This window comes from Erpetoichthys calabaricus, chromosome 3 (assembly GCF_900747795.2).
Source record: "Erpetoichthys calabaricus chromosome 3, fErpCal1.3, whole genome shotgun sequence".
NCBI lineage: Eukaryota > Metazoa > Chordata > Cladistia > Polypteriformes > Polypteridae > Erpetoichthys > Erpetoichthys calabaricus.
In genome coordinates, this window is record NC_041396.2 from 24,716,919 (window position 1) to 24,738,514 (window position 21,596).

Consider the following 21,596-nt stretch of genomic DNA (forward strand, 5'->3'; position numbering starts at 1 on the left):
GTTTCCTGCCAACGATTATCTCTGTGATCCTCTGGCAAATGCATCTCCTGAGACATGAACCAGCCGTACGTACTTGTCACACTGAGCAATGTGAGAAATTTCCCAGTCCTCTGGAGACAGAAAACAGCACACTTCCATGAACAATGTCAGCCTAGGAACTGCCCCAGCCCATTCCTATGTTTACTGCCATACTGTTACAGTAACCAGTCAGAAATCTTAGTATAAAAAACTCTGTTTCACTTTAATGGATGAAGCTATGAGACATTTAAGCACTAGGTACCCATTGTTGTGCTTTGGCTGGATCATTCATTTCACTCAATTGGCACAGAATGATGTTGAAGGTCAGAGAGCCATGACCACCCTTACTTGCCATTAGCATTCTTCAGCTGGAAATATTTGGAAGTGCAGGTCTTTCTTAGCCAACTAACATGCTCAGTATCCTTTGGTGTCATATCCTTTATTAATATGTTTTCAGAGTGGGTGCCAAGTATTAGTGCATCGTAGACATACAGTATATCTCCTAACAGCAAAGAAAAGGTAAATCCTGGACAAAACAACAGCCAATCATGCGTTTAAAAAAAGAAATTAAAGCAAAGTTCCTTTTAGATGCCAAAAAAGTTATAGGTATTTGCTGACCAAGTGGCATCCTATTAATAGTTGGTTCATAAAATGCATTGGATATTTACTAAGGTTCCTTTAAGTGAGGAAAGAAAAACAGGCAGTAAAAATTGATAGATGCAAATAGTGTTTTCACATGTTGTAAGTGCTGAAAACCAAACCTAAAATCATCAAATAGTCTTTTAATATTATACAGTAATCCCTCGCTATATCGCGCTTCGCCTTTCGCGGCTTCACTCCATCGTGGATTTTATATGTAAGCATATTTAAATATATATCGCGGATTTTTCGCTGCTTCGCGGGTTTCTGTGGACAATGGGTCTTTTAATTTCTGGTACATGCTTCCTCAGTTGGTTTGCCCAGTTGATTTCATACAAGGGACGCTATTGGCAGATGGCTGAGAAGCTACCCAACTTACTTTCTCTCTCTCTCTCTCTTGCGCTGATGTAGGGGGGTGTGAGCATGGGGGCTGTTCGCACACCTAGAATACGGACGCTCGTCTAAAAATGCTGAAAGATTATCTTCACGTTTGCTATCTTTTATGCAGCTGCTTCCTGAAACGACATGCTGAACGGTGCTTCGCATACTTAAAAGCACGAAGGGCACGTATTGATTTTTTTATCTGTCTCTCTCTATCTCTCTCTCTCTGCTCCTGACGGAGGGGGTGTGAGCTACCGCCTTCAGCAGCTTTGTGCCGTGGTGCTTCGCATACTTAAAAGCCAAACAGCACTATTGATTTGTTTGCTCCTTTGAAGAGGAAGATATGTTTGCATTCTTTTAATTGTGAGACTGAACTGTCATCTCTGTCTTGTCATGGAGCACAGTTTAAACTTTTGAAAAAGAGACAAATGTTTGTTTGCAGTGTTTGAATAACGTTCCTGTCTCTCTACAACCTCCTGTGTTTCTGCGCAAATCTGTGACCCAAGCATGACAATATAAAAATAACCATATAAACATATGGTTTCTACTTCGCGGATTTTCTTATTTCGCGGGTGGCTCTGGAACGCAACCCCCGCGATGGAGGAGGGATTACTGTATATTGCTTTCACCAGTGAATGTTATTATAATTCTCTAATAGATACTTTTTTATATTGGGCGAATCTACAAGGTCCACACTGAGAACTACTTATGACTAAATAATCAACCTAGGGATGCCTCATTTCAAGCAGTCAATATGCCAAATGCTGGAAATGAGAAAGCATGTTTGAACATCTGTTTTCCTGTTTTATGTCCTGATCCTAGGTTCAAATTGAAAATTAAGGACTGCCTAATTACTGTAATTTGAAATAAAATATGTGATGGCTGTTGATTCATTTGGGGGAACTCAGCAGTTATTATTATTATTTGCTTGTCATTTGTTGAATTCATTAACTTACTAACCAGAAACCTTTTTTACTTTAGCAAAAAGTGTTTAATTAAATTAACTCTTTCTCTAGGACTTGAGAAGGCTCCCCCCCACCACTGCCATACTTTCTTGAGATGTACACCATTGACCAAGTACCCCTCATTTAAAACTCTGAACTCTAAAAATTGGAAGAAGAATGACAAACTTTCTGAATTACAGCTTGTCAGATGTTGACATCATATCTTAGGTACCGTATGTAGGAAAAAAAAAAAACTGCTTAAAATGTTTTTAAATGTGTAAAAGGTAGCATGAGGGGTATTTTAAATGTAGGACTATTTATTCAATGAAAGCAATAACTCTTTTTGTAAACTGATTAATTCAAATAAATTTGATCACAAATGAAAAATAATGTAAATGTGCTATTTTACTGCTCTCATTTGCTTCAGAATTTGTGTTATGGGAAATGCATAATGTGAGAAACAATGAAAATATATTTTTATTGAAAATTGTATATTTTGGAAATTTAACTAAGAAGTTTCAAATTAAAGTGGAACAATCAGTTGTAATGGGCAATTTTCATGCGAGTTTAAACAAAAAGACAGTCTATTGTTTCTTAACAAACAATTAAACTAGTTTAAACCTTTTGTTATTTTTTTAAGCATTACCTTCTACAAAAATTACATTACCACTTCATTTTATTCACTCGGCAGAGTGAGATACATCAGAGTGAGAAATATCAGGACTACCTGATCATTGTCCGGTGTTTCCCTTGCTTTCCTTTTCTCCTGAAGCTTCCCTGCTCCCACAAAAATATGAATAAACCATAATGTGTCAATGTAAATAGGATGCTGCCACATGTTTCATGATGTTTATTACTTGTTAATTTTTTTCTAGTCTCTAAAGTGCAAGATGGAAACAGAGAGACCTGTGAAACTCTTTTTACCTCCCAGGATGAATTTCAACTCCCTTTTAGCTGTTAAACCTCAAGAAAATACTACAAACATTGGGTCTGTTCAGGTAAACCCTTGTCTTGAAATGCTGTGATATTTTTTATATGAATCTTTCTCAATTTCAAAACCTTGTTTAATAAAATATATAACTTACAAGACCCGACTTGCAATAATAAATGACTCTTAAGTGTTCAGTCTTTAATGTTATACACTGTATATAGCATTTCTAAAGGAGATGTAGTGAAGAGCTAAGAATTAATATTCTTGTTCTTGTCCAGGAATAAAAAAAAAAGCTTTACTATTACATCTACCAAAAGATATGTTTTTAATCTTTTAGAATATTTTTTAACTAACTTAACAATTGTTCCTCGCTTCCCAAGATATTGTTGAAGTTTTAGAGGACTCAAAAAAAAAAAAAAAAAAAAAAAACCTGGTACATAGCATTTTCAATGTAAAAAAGGCGAGTAATGTTTAAGAGACAAAATTATAGTACCTATATAGTATAGTCATTGATTTTATTTTCACATCATCCTAAAGGAAGACGTTTACATTTTTATGTTCAAGTGTGCAATCTAAAAGTAACCCTGCAGTACATTTTTTTTTTTTGGTTCCATCATCATCTGGAGAAAAAGAAGTACTAGTTTGTTTGCTGTTTGCCCAGAAGCACCTAATGACAGACTGTCATCAGGAATTTACAATTCATACAGCACACTGGCTACATGACAACAGCTCTGAATTCTAGTGTGGATGATAGTAGATCACATTAAAGGGTGTAACAGCGTTTTGTATAGCAGAAGAACTTTTGTAACTTCATTTAAATACAGAACAAATATATAGGTGGTTTATAAGGGTTATTGAGTATCTATACTTTTTTTTTAACTAGGGCAGGACTATACTTCTGTTTGTGGTCAAGTGTAGATAACACTCATGGGAGGACTTAGCCTTTACCTTTAAGATCCTCTACAAAACTTTAGGTAGTACCTTACTTTTCCAATTAATGTAGTAGGGCAATAGTCACAAATACTGCTTCCAGTAAGGTTAGACCTAGGATTAAGAGAGGATACCTCACTGGAACAAGATAAAAGCTTTTATGAAGATGAGAAATTGGGAGAATATGTTTGTTAACAGGAATGTCCAAGGTGATAATATTATTACTCTTAAAAGTGTATCAGAATGTTTTTGTATTGACCTTGTAGTTTGTAAATTTAGGTGCACATGTTTGAGATGGGGTTTAGTAACACTTGGAGAGAAAAAATGCAGGTTCAGCATACTTAACAATGGGGAATGTTTACTCAACATATAGTCCAGGTTCAAAGCTGAGAATCGCACTGCAGAAAAGTATTTCTATTTACAGTGTCATCGCAAAGTAACAACAGCGCCAAAATAACAACACCAGTCAGTCATGGAGAAAATAATAAATTTATGCTTAGGTTGCTTTGCAGAATATTTCAACATATAAACCCACAGTCAGGCTGCGTCTGGAGACCCACAAAAAAGGGCTGAACAGCGCTGAAAGTAGCAGTTAGGTGACCAGTGCTCTAGCTGTTGTCTGTACAATCTAACAGCATCATAAGAAGACATGTAAAGTTGGAAGGTTATAGACAATTCAAAAGTTCAGACTTAAGAAGGTCAGTAGTTGTGATGCTCCACTGTGTCCTTGGTCCAGTCATTTAGGGGTTCAAAAAAACAATAAATCAATCAGTATTTAACTAGGAGCATCACCATCCCTTTTCTAGAAATCTCTGGGGAAAAAAAAGAACTTTGTGAAGACAAGAAATGCTTTTTCAGATATAACACAAGAATGAGAACAGAAGGAAAGTAATGCATTATAAAAAGGAAAAACAAGCAGTGCAGTGTAGTGATACTACTACTGCTACTAATACTGCTACTCCTACTACTACTAATAATAAAAATGAGTACAGGTAAGTATTCTATAAATATACTAAACTACGTAAATATAGATATTTAGTGTATGGAAAAATATTTCATAATTTGCCTATTTATATGAGTTCAAAGCTTATTAAATACACAGACTACACTGATGCACTGAATAATATTGATCTTCACTGCTGCCTACATTTTCACTATCAAAGGTGTATGATGCTTGATGATGTAAATAATGTGTTTTGTTTATTAAATATTTTATGTTCTAAAATTTATGTAAAGTGGTGCAGCATGGTGGTGCAAGGATAACAACTGTAATCTGGGGTTTGGGTCCCAGGATTTCCCAACATGTAGTTTACATGTTCTCCCCATGTCCATACAGGTTCCTTTGGGTGCACTGGTTTCCTTCCACAGTCCAGAGACATGCAGGTTAGGTGAATTGCCTTTGCTAAATTGTCCCTAGTGAGTGTATTTGGGGGGAGGGGGTGTTTACACTGCCATGCAGTGGCACAAGTCCAGGTGCTGTTTCTGCATTCCACCCTTTAATTGCTGGAACAGGCTGCATCTGCCCACGACCCTACCCTAGAGAAGTGGCTTGGGAAAAATGGACACATGGGTTATGATTAGTTTGTAAAATAAATTTGACAAGAGCCAAGTAGTGAAAAGAGTATGACCTGAAAATAAGTGAAAGGTGATAAAAGCCTAATTTGTGATGTATAAAATTACTCTCTATTTGTATAAACGGGCAAGGGCAGCACAAACCTATTCATGACTCAGTACTCAGTATACAAAATAATACATTTTGTATATTCCTCTTTGATCTGTATTTTGTTTATGTGCGTGTGTTTCTGTTTGACTGATGAACGAAAATGTGTTCATAGTATTACTGTTGTTTTCTGCTTAACAGATTTTATTATGGTCACCACTGAGATACCTTATAACCATATATTGCATATTTATTATTTTAATTTTCACAGGCTGTAAGCAAATACTCAGAGAAAAAAGAGGCTGCTGTACCATTTCTAAAAGCAGGACCTACTAAACTTTCAAATCCAGGTAAAGTAAAAGTTTGGAAATTTAATAATTTATTTGAAAAACAACATATATTTATAAATGTACATATAGCCCCCATAATTTAACATGTATTTTCATACATATTAAAGTGATACATTTTAAATATAAAATATTTTAATCTCAAATATTTGGGGACAGTTCTGCTACAAATATGAGGGTTCATCTCACTTATCTCATCTCATGATGTCTGCATAAGTATGCCTTACAGTGAGTGGTACCCTTCAATTGTTGTTTCCTGCCTCATGTTCATTACTATCAAGAGAAGGTTCTGAATTTCAACAGTCTTGTGGAAAAACTGGGATCAAATAAAGTGGATGGAGTAATTTAATTATGCCAAAATATGTTTGTGAATAGGATATATAATTGAATTCTCAGCATGTAAAATTTAAAAACGGCAAAATTATACATGAATGGAGACTGGTTGCTTGGACATGATGTTCCTTTGTTCGGATGTCGATTCCCGAGGTTGCACGTCATGACATCACTAACACAAAGTTTTAAAATTTGGTGCCACATATCTCTCTTTATCCAAGACTGGATTCACAAAAGTAAAAGAAAAAAAAACTATTACTTGATATTGTTAGTTTTTAATTTATTGGTTATGTCAATTTTTTCCTCCCTTCTGATTATAACTAATGTCTCCTCTTTCTTGTCTCTGGCTAAGTGTTTCCATTTTGGCTTACAACTTAACTTTGGTCTTTGACAGTGATTTTGACTACATGTCCTGAAATTTGATTATTTAATTATAATTTTCTGAGTTATGGCCCCAGCATAAATTTGGATGTCTCCTTGCCATCTTCTCAATTAATTCTCTTTCATAAATATTGCCACCTTGCATAAGCAGTGCAGAGGAAGCTATTCATATGGATACAGTCGTCACTGCTTCTTTTATAAACAGCATTTTTTAAAAGTGACAGGAGTAGTGTCCTAAGCACTGAAATGGATGATGCAAAAACTGAACACTTTCAATAGGAGTAACATATTTGATACTATTCATCTCTGGTTAATAATTGTTTATTTAATTTGGTTTTCTTTCTGTTTCTCATTCATATGCATCATTGTGATTTAAATATATTTTGTGGACCTGTGAAAACAATCGAACCAATTAATTTCGTTGCCATAGTTTTAAATGTTCTGTTGTTGTGCGAATCCTTAAAATTGGGTTTCCATGCGTTCTATCCATTGGTTTTATAAGTATTTTTTTTTTTATTTATTTATATGCTTACTCCTTTAAAGCCATCACCAACAGCAAGTGAAAAAGATGCCCCTATTTTTTCAGAGCACATAGATATATGCCAATATCCATACAAATCGTTACAAAAAAAAAAAAATAAACCCAATATAAAATATTGAAGTCAATATTCTGAATTATTTGTAAAATATTATACAAAGCATTCTTGTGTTTCTCCTTCAGTTCAAATGAGCCAATTTTGATTTGTTTGTAATAAAACGTGCATAACATTGTTATTTTGTTTTAGATCCTGTCATTAAGAAGTTGCATGTTCTTCCAGTAAAAGAGATTCAGGTAAAATGCAGTGTTTATTTTATATATATATATATATATATATATAATATATATTTTGTTTGTTTTTTTTTTTTATTGAATTTATTAAAAGCATATATTCCATACAATCAAGTCAAACTTAACAAAACTAACATCAAATCAACCCCCACCCATGAGAAAGAGAGGAACAACCAGAGGAAAACTGTTAAATAGTAGTGAAGAGGAGTAAAGAAGTCTTTCCCCACTAATATAACTGCTTATTCTAAAATTTTATAACAAAATAACAAAGTTTTGAATAGATCCTCTAAGTGAGAATGAGATTTTTTCCAATTTCATATAGTATATAACATCAGTTACTCACTGACTTGAAAGAGGTTGGTTAGGATTCTTCTAGTTGAGCAAGACAAGTCTACATGTTAGTAGTGAAGTAAAGGAAATTGCAGTTTGTTTGTCTTTCATCACTTTAAGACCACCTAGAAGTACACCAAACACACCTGTTAATGGATTAGGAGGGATTTTGACACCAAGGCTGTCTGATAGGCATTTAAAAATTTTTGTCCAGAATAATGTTAATTTGGTACATGCTCGATTGCAACATTCGCAGGTTGAATTATTGAATGTTTTGCGCATATGAAGCTAGAGTGAATTCTGTGCGTGGCTACCTTTCTGAAATGTTGAGTAAGAGATCCTTTTCCCACTGTGCACTCGGGATCTTTAAAAGAAAGGGACTTTAAAATGTTTTTATATATTATAGAAATGCTGTCTGAGTCCCTAAGACTGATCAGTATCTGTTGTGGAATAGAAATAGGTGGCAGATTTCATTTAACAAAGTTTCTAATCTGGAGATAGTGGAAAAATTGTGTTGATGGGAGTGTGACGATGCGGGTTCTGCTCCATGCTCCCTTCTTGCTTTTGGGAGCTCTTCAACCCGACACCGTCGGTAATGTCACCGATGAGCTTGGCAGTGTGGCATAACAATAAAACAAGGGGATGGTGTAAAAAGTGCAAAGTGCTTTTATTAAAAACAACAAATCAAAACAATGTCCAAATAAATAGTGCGGTGTCTCTCGAAAAATCTGCAATAAATAGATAATCCATAAAAACGAGTGATGAGTGGAGGTCTAAAAAAACACAATAGGAAAACTCTTTTTAAAAAAAAAAAACGAGGTTAAAACTATGGCATGAAGCAGTCTCTTTAAAATATCCAAAGCACGGTGCCTTCTTTCTACCTTTTCCACCTGGCGGCTCTCCTGCTTCTCCCATCGGGCTTCGCAACAGGATAGTTGCCTACCTGCAGGTGCAGCTGCCTTCCACTCTGGTCCGGTAGCCCTCCGATTCCTGGCTACGTCGGGCTCCAATCCAGACTGAGACTTGGGTTATTTCCCCAGCGGCCAGGGCGCTCACGCTGGGGATAAACAAGCCCAAAGCCTCCTCGACTGCCGCTGCCTTTCGACAGCCAGTCGTCATCGTCACCGGTCACTCCAGCTCCTTGATCGCTCAGCTGGAGCGACCGCTTCCTTCAGCCCCACCGAGTGTCGGCCAAACACTTTTCGGCAGGGACTCACCTCCCAGCTGCCTGCCTGCTCTCTCTCGCTCGCTCGCTCTCCTTCCCTCTCGCTCACACCGTTTCTCTCTCCTCGCTGCTTCTTGCCTCCTTTTTCCATGCAACCTCCGGCTCTTTCTCTTTCTTTTCTCATTTTTTAATTTACCTCCTGCTAGCCGCCTTGCGCTTCTATATATTATGGGAACGTGGATCAGCTGTGACAATCAGCAGCTCCCGGGAACAATTACAGATGTGAACGACTCCTCACCTGTGCACTTAAGCGAGAATTGCCCGCATCATGAATCACTTTGGGAACCGCTCGGCCACACCATCACGCCCCCTCGCTTAACCACAAGTTCGGTGATTATTTATTTTAAAACTGCCCCTTTGGACATGAGCTGTGGACCCACTACACCACAGGGAGATAAAATTTGGAGTGTAATTGTTCTTAGGATGCAAGGACATTATTCATATACAAATCTCTAAATGATTTAATCCCATACGTTTTCCAAGCATTAAAAGCTCTTTAAGTTCGAGAGGGTGGAAAAAGGTGCTTATCATATAGCGGTGCCACGATAAAATATTCTCTAACTTAAAGTACTTCCAAAAATTGATTCCATATTCTGAGTGAATGAAGGACAAATGGGTTGAAATGGATTGTTAGTATATTGATGATACCTTGTATTTACTGGTGTACAAAGCAAGGAATATAAAGAAGTGCTTCAGGATTTCATTTCTATTGCAGACCAACCTAGTGTGTGTTCATCTATTTGTGTCAATGTCCAGATTTTTATAGCTTGTATGTTTGCATCCCAGTAATAAAATTGAAAATTAGGTAGAGCCATGCAACCTTCTGATTTAGGTCGTTGTAGTGTCGCCTCTTGAATGCATGGATTCGAATTCCAAATAAATGAGGTTATGATTGAATCTTATTTCTTAAAAAAAGATTTGTTAATGGGGATGTTTTGAAATAGGAACAGAAGCTTAGGGAGGATATTCATCTTCATCATTTTAATTCTTCCTGCTAAAGTAAGATGGAGGGTAGACCATCTATACGCGTCTTATTTAATTTTATTTTAAAATGAGTGTGTTTAGTCTCATACATGTTTTATCAAATTGAGGTACCTTTTCAGAGGAAAGATGGAGCAAGAATATCTTTCCCTAATATTTGCATATTGATGCAAATATTTATAGATGAACAGGTTACTTGTGTTACTAGTCCATTATTCAGTAACTGCCCCATATATACAGTATACTGGATATATGCAGGCAGGTTTTGAGTTAAGTTCATTTCAATAAATTGAATTCAATTAATTTTTATTGTTTAACTTACAAAAGAAACAAACTGTTTTTTCAAACAGCTGAATAAATAACTGTCATCGCAAAGGGTAAAGAATAGTACAGCACCATAAGGCCTTTATACTATTTTCAATCATTTTACATTTTCATGTGCATGTGTTTCTCAGTGTACCAGGCAACTTGTGCATCCTTGCAGTAAGCTCAGTTACAGCTAAGCAAATTGATCAGTTGTTGGTTGTTTAACTGGGGCAGCAGAACTTGCTTCTTGTGGTTCCTAGCATCTCGAGTTTTCTTTGTAGCTTTATGTCTCTCGGAGTATAACTGCAGGGAGTTGGAAGTTAAATTCAGTGATCTCTTAGCATCGGTAACATGCGCAGCCATACAATAAGCTCTATCACAAGTAAGTAGCTGTCCATGTAGCTGGTGAGAGGAAGAATATGTAGTTCATAACTCTGTGTCCTAAATTCTGTCCTAGTCATGTTTTCTCAGGTAATAGATTTACTAGGAGGGGTAAGTTACAGTTTTAGCAGTCCCTCAGCAAATACAGTAAGACTCTCCTGAGGGATCAATAGTTAGTGGTAGCTTTTCATTCCATCCTTAGTATTTTCCAGCTTTATGTGCTACTGCTTCATTATTAAAATTGCTGAATGTTTAAGCATAAAGTCAACTTACTATACTATATCTGTAGTTTATTTGAATTTATTTGTGTTACGTGATTACACAGGACAGTAATATAACTTAACTGCAATTGTATTCATAAGTTTGAAATGTTTTCTTGTAAAATAAATAAAGCATTCCGTATTTTTGCCAATATTTCCATTAACAGAAATTTCCAATGGAAGTTTGAACTTACATACAAGATTAGGTTACATATGTTAGCAGGAATGGAGCTCTTTCGTAACTCATGGGCTGCCGGTGATGTGTATGGTTATTAACATATTAAACATGAGTAGTAAACAGAAGTGAAGATAAAAACTTAAAAGTTTCTGTTTGTTTTTGGGAGTTGACTAAAAAAACTCTGCTCCACATCACTAAGTTTATTTAATGCAGTTACATATTATTCTTAATGAACTTACAAACTGTTTTATTAAATGCAGAGTACCAAAAACAGACCTGTTTGATAATTTTATTTTAAAAATTGAATGCATATTTTGGATACGGACCATTTCATTAAGGGCGGCACGGTGACGTAGTGGTAGCGCTGCTGCCTCGCAGTAAGGAGACCCGCGTTCGCTTCCCAGGTCCTCCCTTTGTGGAGTTTGCATGTTCTTCCCATGTCTGTGTGGGATTCCTCCCACAGTCCAAAGACATGCAGGTTAGGTGCATTGGCGATCCTAAATTGTCCCTTGTGTGTGCTTGGTCTGTGTGTGTGGGTGGGTGTGTGTGTGTGTTCTGTGGTGGGCTGGCACCCTGCCCAGGATTTGTTCCTGCCTTGCGCCCTGTGTTGGCTGGGTTTGGCTCCAGCAGACCCCCGTGACCCTGCTTTAGGATATAGCAGGTTGGATACTGACTGACCATTTCATTATCTACCAAGAAACACAACACTTTGAATCAGTCTTGTTGATGGCTTTAAAGCATTAATGACATAGATAAAAACATATTATCTCTGTAATATGGTTCTGTTTTAGAGAAAAACCTGTTGCTAGACCCAGTGAGCTGAAGGTAAAGGATTGGATTTAATATGACCAATTTGAAGCACACAGAAAACCGAACCACTGTCTTAAAGAAAGGAAAATCATTATATTTGTTAATGTCTCCTGAAGAGAGACTTGTATAGCAGATCCCTCTAAATTTCACTGAACCTAAACTCTGCTGCAAAGAATAGTGTAATACTGTACATTTCCAAAAACACCCATCCCAACAGACTGTTGTATTGAAAGCAGAAGGAATCTCACTTGGAGCATTAAATAGTGTGCACACATATGCAACCAATGTATGAAGTATCTTCATCTATAATTACTTTACCTACAAAATGTATTCATGCAATATTGGTTGTTTAAGGATACAGACAAAGTATCCTACATTTTCTTTCTCTCATATTACCATCATTTCATCTTTACCTACTGTATGTACATAATAAAGTATAGATATTGTATGTAAAAAATTACAACTGACTTTATTTTTTAAATATAATGTACTTAATGTGGTTTCCCTTTTTCTTTCTTTAGAATGTTGAAAATGTTGGTCAGCTTTATAGTAAATTATATCAGGAAATGGAGAAGATAAAGAGGTGGAAAGTTAACACAGAATATGAAACTCAACTGAAGGAAAAGACAATTCAAGAAAATAAAAAAACAATTGAGACACAATACAAAACCATTCAGGAATTCCATGTAAATATTAATTTATTTTTTAACATCTTTTTTACCATTAATATAAATGTTTCTGGTATACCTCTTGCATTGCAATTTAACTTGTATTTTACCAAGCCCATCCTGTTAACATTCTGTAGATAAGGAACATATGACACACATGACTTCTTGAGATTAAACTGCTCAGAACTGAGTTTTCAGGCTGAGGGGAGCACTAAACGCAGATTTGAACAGCCAGCTATTATTATTATTATTGTTGTTGTTGTTATTTATCTTGCCTTTTTTCGTCCTTACTCTGTTTAGGAAAGACAGTGATTAATGCTTGACGGAAAGTTTGAGGTAGAATTGTATTGTCTCTAGCTTCTGTGAATGTTGCTAATAGGAGGGGAGCTAGCTGAGTGGAGAACTTCTTATAAAATTAGGCAGGGTAGCCATCGGGGCCTGCTGCTTTCCCACTCTGAAGTGACTTTATAGCAACTAGTAATTCTGGTAGTGCCAGACTGTTCTATGTATGAGAATTCCCACACCTCTAGTTTTTTTTTTTTTTTTTTTTTTTTTTTTGTAAAGCTGGAATGGAACATTTGGCCAGTCCAGTCTTTTTGCAGCTGGAACTGATCCTTGCTTAATAAGTGGGTCTCCTGTAAAAATACTATTTTAGCGTTTAGACTTGTTAAGTGAGAGAATGCTTTCTTTCTTTTTAATTTGTGATTCAGGCCTTTAACATTCCAGCTCACAAAATTAACTGTCCCATCTTGGAGACATTGATCCTGAATTTTTGATGTCATTTTGTAGTCTTAACCAAAAGTGAGACAGCTTTGACCTTAATTTCAGATTTTCCCAGGGGTTATTGCCATGCAGTCTGTTGTTACATTGGTAATTATAATTAGAAGGATTAAAAGAATAGATTAGAGATAGCTTGCTCTCTTTCTCCCCCTCCCTGGTCTTGCCTTTTTTCAAGCTTATATTGGCTATTCCTGAGAACCTTAATTACTGTATGCCTGTTATTGCTGAAAGAGTTTGCACTGTTGGCCTTTAACAGATTAGTTTAGTGTTGGGTTATCATGTACTTAATGTGTATTTCTTTAAAAACTGAATAACCAGTCTTGTATTGTCTTGTCAATATTATGGGCTTAATGTGTGTATATAGCAGTAATTTTCTTCTTTATTTTAGTTTGAAATTGAGCGTCTGGGAATGAAGTTGGAAGAAGTGATCAGTGAAAATAAAGATCAAAAAATAAAGTAGGCTCTTTTTCTGTTATGTGAATTAATATTTTAGGTTTATATTACACAAAATTGCTAAGATCCTTACATTTAATGCTTTCATACAAGAGATGGGTGATTTATATAAATTTTTAAATAATGTGTACATACACACATACAGATTTGCATCATAGTACAAAATGGAAATTAAGCTTAATATATGAATGCAAATAATTGCAAATACATGTGGAATATGACATTATCTTTAACTTAGTGTCTTCAGTAGATATTGTATGAAGTTATAGTATTTTTCACAAAGAAAATCTGTTAAATATAAGCACTGTAATGAATTTTTTTTTTACATCAGTACTTTCACATATTTGGAGTGATGCTAAAAAACTAAAGTTGTTTATGGTAGTGTGTGTGACATGTCACCTTCTTTTCACTTTTTCTTGTTGGGTTATTATAGGCCGTCAAATTCTGTTTTAACTCCAGGTCAGTAACTGTGGTGTGCTGCGCTCTGCAGATAAGCGTGAGCAGACACTAAACATGGACTTTAGTTCCAGGTGTAAATGTAAATTATAACATGGATACAGTGTATGTATGAAGCATACATTTAAATGAGTCTTTGAGTAGATTAACAGTTATCATAGGCCATAGGTAACATTTTAAAATATTAATAATAAAGCAGGCTGCTTTCAAAGAGTCTAAGCACCTTGAGTTTGACTGCTACTGTAGGCTTATCCTGAGAACCAATATAAGCACTTTTATTAGAAAGAAAAGAATGATGCTGCTTTTTCAACAAAAAAAATATACGGTAACAATACAGTTTTATGTAACATGCCATGGCAAATTATTGTTTTACTGATATATATTAAATCTAATGATAACTCTTAAAAAAGTTGTAATATTTAGCCAACAACATATACATATTGTTTGAAAAATTGTAATATCAGTTGAAATGAAAGTTGCAGACAAATTCTAATTCTTGTTAACTGAAATAAATATCTAGCTTAGCTGAACTCATTTGTTAGAAGCGGGCTGTTTTTTTTTTTACAAATTATTTTTGACCTCTATCACAAATCAGTCTGTTCCTTCTCCTACCTATAACAGATAAGGTTTTGCTCTGAAGACTTTCAGTGTCCTCCCTGGTACACAGTGCTGAGAGAAGCTTTCATGATAAAGTAGTCAAGGAAGGGAATCAGAATTTATTTCTTGCCCAGTAGGGGAGCACTGTCTGATCTTGGGATTTTAGGTTCAGATAGGTGTATCAAGTTTATTTGCATGTGTTTATAGTAGAATAAAATGTTTAATTACACATCTCATCAATACAGTAACAGTAATGCAATACCACCAAAAGATATATATATGAATACTTGTAGTATATGTGCTTTTTCTGTATTAGTAAAATGTTTTCTTTTTTGTTTTTTTTTTTAATATAATATGTGCAGCACCTATTGCGATAGCCAAGTCTGTCTGCACGAAAGAACTCTGCCTTCAGTGGACCAGTTTTGTTGAAATATGGCATACTTGTTCTTCAGGAAAGTTTTGTGGAGATCTCTCAAAGCAAAATGTGCTGTTCAAAGTTTTGAAATTTTGAAATCTTCTGTTGAAAACCATTGGCGAATCTGCAGTGTCATCAGTACAACTTTGTTAATTTTCATTTAGAACTTTCACTTATTTTTGATGCAGTATAAGATTTCATTTCTTATTGATTTTATTAAAAGCAAGTAACATTCCATACAATCAAGTCAAGTTAACAAAACTAAATTCATCCCCCATCCAAGAGAAAGCCAACAACCAGAGTAAAACTTTAAAAGTAGAAAAGAGGGAAGATAATCCTTTTCCCCAATATAAATGCTTATTCTAAAATGTTATTCATTAGATCCTGCCAGGTTTTTAAAAAGTTGTAAACAGATCCTCTTAAGTGAGAATTTTATTTTTTACAGTTTCAAATAGTACATAAAATCAGTTACCCACTGACTTCATAGAGGTGGGCTAGGACTCTTCCAGTTGAGGAAGATAAGTCTACATGTTAGTAGTGAGTTAAAGGCAATTACAGTTTATATGTCCTTCTCCACTTTAAACCCATCTGGGACTACACCAGAGGCAGCTCTTAATAGATTTGGAGTCATTGTGACACCGGGGTGTCTTATAGGCATTTAAGAATTTTGTTCCAGAATGATTTTAATTTGGTACATTCCCAAAACTTGTGTCCCTGTGAGGCTGGAAACATTTTGGACAATTTTAAATGAGATAGATGTGCTTGATTAAAGATTTTAAGTTGAATAATTATATGCTTTGTGCATATGGAGCTAGAGTGAATTCTGTGCATAGCTACCTTCCAGTCCTTTTCAGAAATATTAAGTAAGAAATCCTTTCCCCACTGTACTGTGGGATCATTGAAAAGAAGTGACTTTAAAATGTTTTTATATATTATAGAAGGCATTTAGTGTGTAAATGAGTGGTGTAGTATTATTTAACACAAAGAACGAGAAGACTGTGGTTTATTGCATTAGGGTATTTATAGGATTCCTTTTATTATAAAAAAGAAACTACAATTAATCACTTATTTTTGAATGTTTTATTGTTACAAAAATTTTTAATAGACAAATGTGTTAAGTGACTCCTTGATGAAGTAAGTAAAAAGCATACAGTAATCCCTCCTCCATCGCGGGGGTTGCGTTCCAGAGCCACCCGCGAAATAAGAAAATCCGCGAAGTAGAAACCATATGTTTATATGGTTATTTTTATATTGTCATGCTTGGGTCACAGATTTGCGCAGAAACACAGGAGGTTGTAGAGAGACAGGAACGTTATTCAAACACTGCAAACAAACATTTGTCTCTTTTTCAAAAGTTTAAACTGTGCTCCAAGACAAGACAGAGATGACAGTTCAGTCTCACAATTAAAAGAATGCAAACATATCTTCCTCTTCAAAGGAGCACACAAATCAATAGGGCTGTTTGCTTTTAAGTATGCGAAGCACCACGGCACAAAGCTGTTGAAGGCGGCAGCTCACACCCCCTCCGTCAGGAGCAGAGAAAGAGAGAGACAGATTAAATAAATCAATACTTGCCCGTCGTGCTTTTAAGTATGCGAAGCACCGTTCAGCATGTCATTTCAGGAAGCAGCTGCAGCTGCACAAAAGATACCAACGCGAAGATAATCTTTCAGCATTTTTAGACGAGCGTCCGTATCGTCTAGGTGTGCGAACAGCCCCCCTGCTCACACCCCCCTACGTCAGCGCAAGAGAGAGAGAGAGAAAGTAAGCTGGGTAGCTTCTCAGCCATCTGCCAATAGCGTCCCTTGTATGAAATCAACTGGGCAAACCAACTGAGGAAGCATGTACCAGAAATTAAAAGACCCATTGTCCGCAGAAACCCGCGAAGCAGCGAAAAATCCACGATATATATTTAAATATGCTTACATATAAAATCCGCGATGGAGTGAAGCCGCGAAAGGCGAAGCGCGATATAGCGAGGGATCACTGTAATATGAACCAACTTTAATATCAGTTAACTAAGTCCCCAAATGCACCTAAACATTACACCATGTATATATAATTTTGACTTGTTTTTTACCCACTGTATATGTGTAAGTCATGGCATTCTTGTGACACATACACTGCTACTTAGCAAGACACATATGAAAACTGAAGCTTCAACAAAGGTTTTACTTGAAAATGCTGGCCTTCAAAAAAAAAGAAAAAAGAGAGAATCTCTGTATCAACTAGTGACCCAGTTAAGTTTATAGAAACAGAACCTCAACCTTGAAATTTCTCCATCATATAAATTACATTTTGCTGTATTAAATGCTTTGTTCTTTATTTTTAAAACTTCTGCTTGCATGTATAATTGCATTTGAAATTTATTTGGAGATGCAGCATACCTTTTAAGTGCAACTGAAGGAGAATTAAAGGTGGTGAAAGTAATACTTACACAGGGGTTTGAAGCATTAGGGAGTAACACATAAGCAACAACCTTTATTTCTATAGCACGTTTTCATACAAATGATGTAGCTCAAAGTGCTTTACAAGATGAAAAAAGAAAAAAAAATATATAAAAATTAGCCAATATCAGTTAACAAAGAATAAAGTACGATCCAATGTCCAGGGAGGACAGAAAAACAAACAAACAAAAAACTCCAGAGGGCTGGAGAATAAAACAAAATCTGCAGGGGTTCCAAGGCCTTGAGACCGCCCAGCCCCCACTAGGCATTCTACCTAACATAAATGATCTCAATCAGTCCTCATGGTTTTCAGGCTTCACGTGGAAGAATTAGATGATGATGGTCATGTGGACCTCTGGCTTTCAATCCATCAATGTAGGGACTGCACAATTCTTTGATCAGGTGCTGGTGGCGCAGATCGCCACCACAGAAAACCGGGATGAGAACAGCAGAATAAGTAGGGGTTAGTACGGATTTTGGAGCCATGAAAAAAATGACAATTAAATGCATATACAGAATATCAGGGCTACACTAAAATGAAGCTGTGACAAAGCCATGTTAAAGTAATGGGTTTTTAGCAGTTTTTTAAAATAGTTTACAATGTGTACTATAGTAGTGAATTTTTCTTACAATAATGCTTGTAAATTTATAACAAACTATGTAACATTGTGAAATACAAACTAAATCTGAAGGTAAATTTAGACAGGGTGTTTTAGAATGCGATTTCTGCAGTCATGCTAACATCCAACGTATTAGCCTGGCAAATTTCTAATCCTGCGTCACACACTTATAAACTTGTTTTTGAACAGAAAATGAAGTTTTCTTTGTTAAAGACAAAATCAACCTGCTTGCACATTTTTGGCTCCTCCATGTTCAAAACAAATTGTTGATTGATACATCGTTAAATTTCTTTACTATTACAAATTGTTGCCCCATAATCTTGAAAGTACCTATCTGACATGTTGACTATACAGTTCCAAACTCTGGAAAAAAAATAAGACGTCAATGATGTAACTCAACACAGACACCTATTAAATATTATTTTGGGCTGTTTTTGTATTGCTTTAGGAATGCTTTCTAGATTTGTTAGTACTTTTTCAATGCTTGAGATCATGCTGATTGAAATTCTATCTTTGTTAGTGGTGCTCAGTTTTTTCTAAGATTTATTATTTTATTTTCAATACCACCATTTTGTGGTCCTTTTGTCAGAACATTATTCCTTTTTTTCTAGGGTCACATTTCCTTGATGTCATTATTCATGACTTGTTAATGTGACTGTATAAAAGCCACTAGTCTACAGTTTCCTAATCCATTTTAGGTTGCAGTTGGCCACCTTTTGACTCACTATTGTTTTCAATGGGAAAGGTTCACATATGATTTACAAAGTGTCTTGGGATGAGTTGCACCGGGCAGTTTAAGCTATCTTCATTGCTCTGCTATGACTGTCGGCTGAAATAGTTTAAAGAACTCAGACATATTAATTAGAAGAAATAAAATTATTCTCTATCAGGACAAGTCTTGTTAATCCTTTTTTGATTCAGTAATCAGACAGGAGATAAGCTTGTCCATCTGCATCCTTTTTTTTTTCTTGCAAAAACATGCTGAAGAGGGAGTATCCATAACAGTAGTCTGTTACAGCATGACCAAAAGGTACAGGTAGAGGGTTATATTTATAGACAGCTGCATTTGTATAACAGTGCTAAATTAATGCTTACATACCATACTCGCAGAATGTAAGGTGGTAGCAGAAAGTCTGCATACATAATAATAATTCTTTGCATTTATATAGCGCTTTTCTCACTACTCAAAGCACTCAGCAATTGCATGTTAAGGGCCTTGCTCAAGGGCCCAGCAGAGTAGAGTCTCTATTGGCATTTACGGGATTCGAACTGGCAACCTTCTGATTGCCAGTGCAGATCCCTAGCCTCAGAGCTACCACTCCGCCTGTAGTTTATATGTGCTTATGAGTCACAAAATTCCCAAGGCATGCAGAACATGCTGAAAATTGTGACTGTGTTGTTACATGGAAGACATGTGCAAGAAAATTTGTCTAAAATTATTGCGCAAATCAGCTACTTCAGAAACCTTTGAATTAATCAATTTTCTCAACACTGCGTCTGAACTGTCTTTGATAAATGTGGCAAATGATGACTAAAGCCCATCCTGTCAACTTTCAAATATGAAAATGACAGTGTTCATTTTAAGGCACATTTCATTTTGCTTGTGGTTTCACTGAAATAAATAAAGGAAATTAATAAATACATAAATAATAAGCATACATTTTATGACACACTTAATAATTTATGCATACCTATGATTTTGTATTATTTACATGTATTTAGTTATCACATTTCAGAATATATTTATTCATTTGTGCCATTATTTAATTTTGTAAAAAATATTTCCCAAACCAAACCACCAACAAAAAAACTTTGATATCTTATACGCTTCGTTTTGACTCTGCTGCTGAGTAGCAGTATTTGAACAGATTCTTTGAGTGGATGCTGACCCGTGAAAGAGTGTCTTATTAGCAAGGATGTGACATAGATTTTAGCTGTCAAATTATACAGTCAAGGTCTCTTTCCAGTAAACTTTTACAGAAGCCAAAGAAATTTGTGTTGTGAAGACTGCAGATAGAATGGTACTTTTTACATATAAATTTAATGTTTTGCATAGGTATATAATAAAGCAATTCTTGGGTTCAACAAATCCTGGACTTTTACTTTTTATTTTACCTTTGCAAGTTATAACTTGATTTTGTAGTAGGAACTTTTTAAACTCAAATGTATCATTAAACATGTCATATTCCTTGTGCAATAATAATATAATTACAGTGCATCCAGAAAGTATTCACAGCACATCACTTTTTCCACATTTTGTTATGTTACAGCCTTATTCCAAAATGCATTAAATTCTTTTTTTTCCTCAGAATTCTACACACAACACCCCATAATGACAACGTGAAAAAAGTTTACTTGAGGTTTTGCAAATTTATTAAAAATAAAAAAACTGAGAAAGCACATGTACATAAGTATTCACAGCCTTTGTCATTAAGCTCAAAATTGAGCTCAGGTACATCCTGCTTCCCCTGATCATCCTTGAGATGTTTCTGTAGCTTAACTGGAGTCCACCTGTGGTAAATTCAGTTGATTGGACGTGATTTGGAAAGGCACACACCTGTCTATATAAGGTCCCACAGTTGACAGTTCATGTCAGAGCACAAACCAAGCATGAAGTCAAAAGAATTGTCTGTAGACCTCCGAGACAGGATTGTCTCGAGGCACAAATCTGGGGAAGGTTACAGAAAAATTTCTGCTGCTTTGAAGGTCCCAATGAGCACAGTGGCCTCCATCATCCGTAAGTGGAAGAAGTTCAAAACCACCAGGACTCTTCCTAGAGCTGGCCGGCCATCTAAACTGAGTGATCAGGGGAGGAGGGCCTTAGTCAGGAAGGTGACCAAGAACCCGATGGTCACTCTGTCAGAGCTCCAGAGGTCCTCTGTGGAGAGAGCAGAACATTGCAGAAGGATAACCATCTCTGCAGCAAGCCACCAATCAGGCCTGTATGGTAGAGTGGCCAGACGGAAGCCACTCCTTAGTAAAAGGCACATGGCAGCCCGCTTGGAGTTTGCCAAAAGGCACCTGAAGGACTCTCAGACCATGAGAAAGAAAATTCTCTGGTCTGATGAGACAAAGATTGAACTCTTTGGTGTGAATGCCAGGCGTCACATTACGAGGAAACCAGGCACCGCTCATCACCAGGCCAATACCATCCCTACAGTGAAGCATGGCGGTGGCAGCATCATGCTGTGGGGATGTTTTTCAGCGGCAGGGACTGGAAGACTAGTCAGGATAAAGGGAAAGATGACTGCAGCAATGTACAGAGACATCCTGGATGAAAACCTGCTCCAGAGCGC

At 36.0% G+C, this 21,596-nt stretch overlaps 2 protein-coding genes across 3 annotated transcripts in view; both read left to right on the top strand.

Moving 5' to 3' along the window:
- slc25a55a (solute carrier family 25 member 55a) overlaps window positions 1-21,596 on the top strand; it is a 640,168-nt gene that overhangs the window by 205,286 nt on the left and 413,286 nt on the right. The gene's annotated exons all lie outside the window — the stretch shown is intronic.
- The window catches only part of sycp1 (synaptonemal complex protein 1), an 85,132-nt gene continuing 65,658 nt past the window's right edge, over window positions 2,123-21,596 (top strand). The window contains exons 1-6 of the mRNA XM_051924314.1: window positions 2,123-2,210; window positions 2,858-2,980; window positions 5,775-5,853; window positions 7,350-7,396; window positions 12,386-12,550; window positions 13,701-13,768. Coding sequence (XP_051780274.1) covers window positions 2,873-2,980; window positions 5,775-5,853; window positions 7,350-7,396; window positions 12,386-12,550; window positions 13,701-13,768 — 467 coding nt within the window. The 5' untranslated portion in view covers window positions 2,123-2,210; window positions 2,858-2,872. The remainder of the gene's footprint in view (window positions 2,211-2,857; window positions 2,981-5,774; window positions 5,854-7,349; window positions 7,397-12,385; window positions 12,551-13,700; window positions 13,769-21,596) is intronic.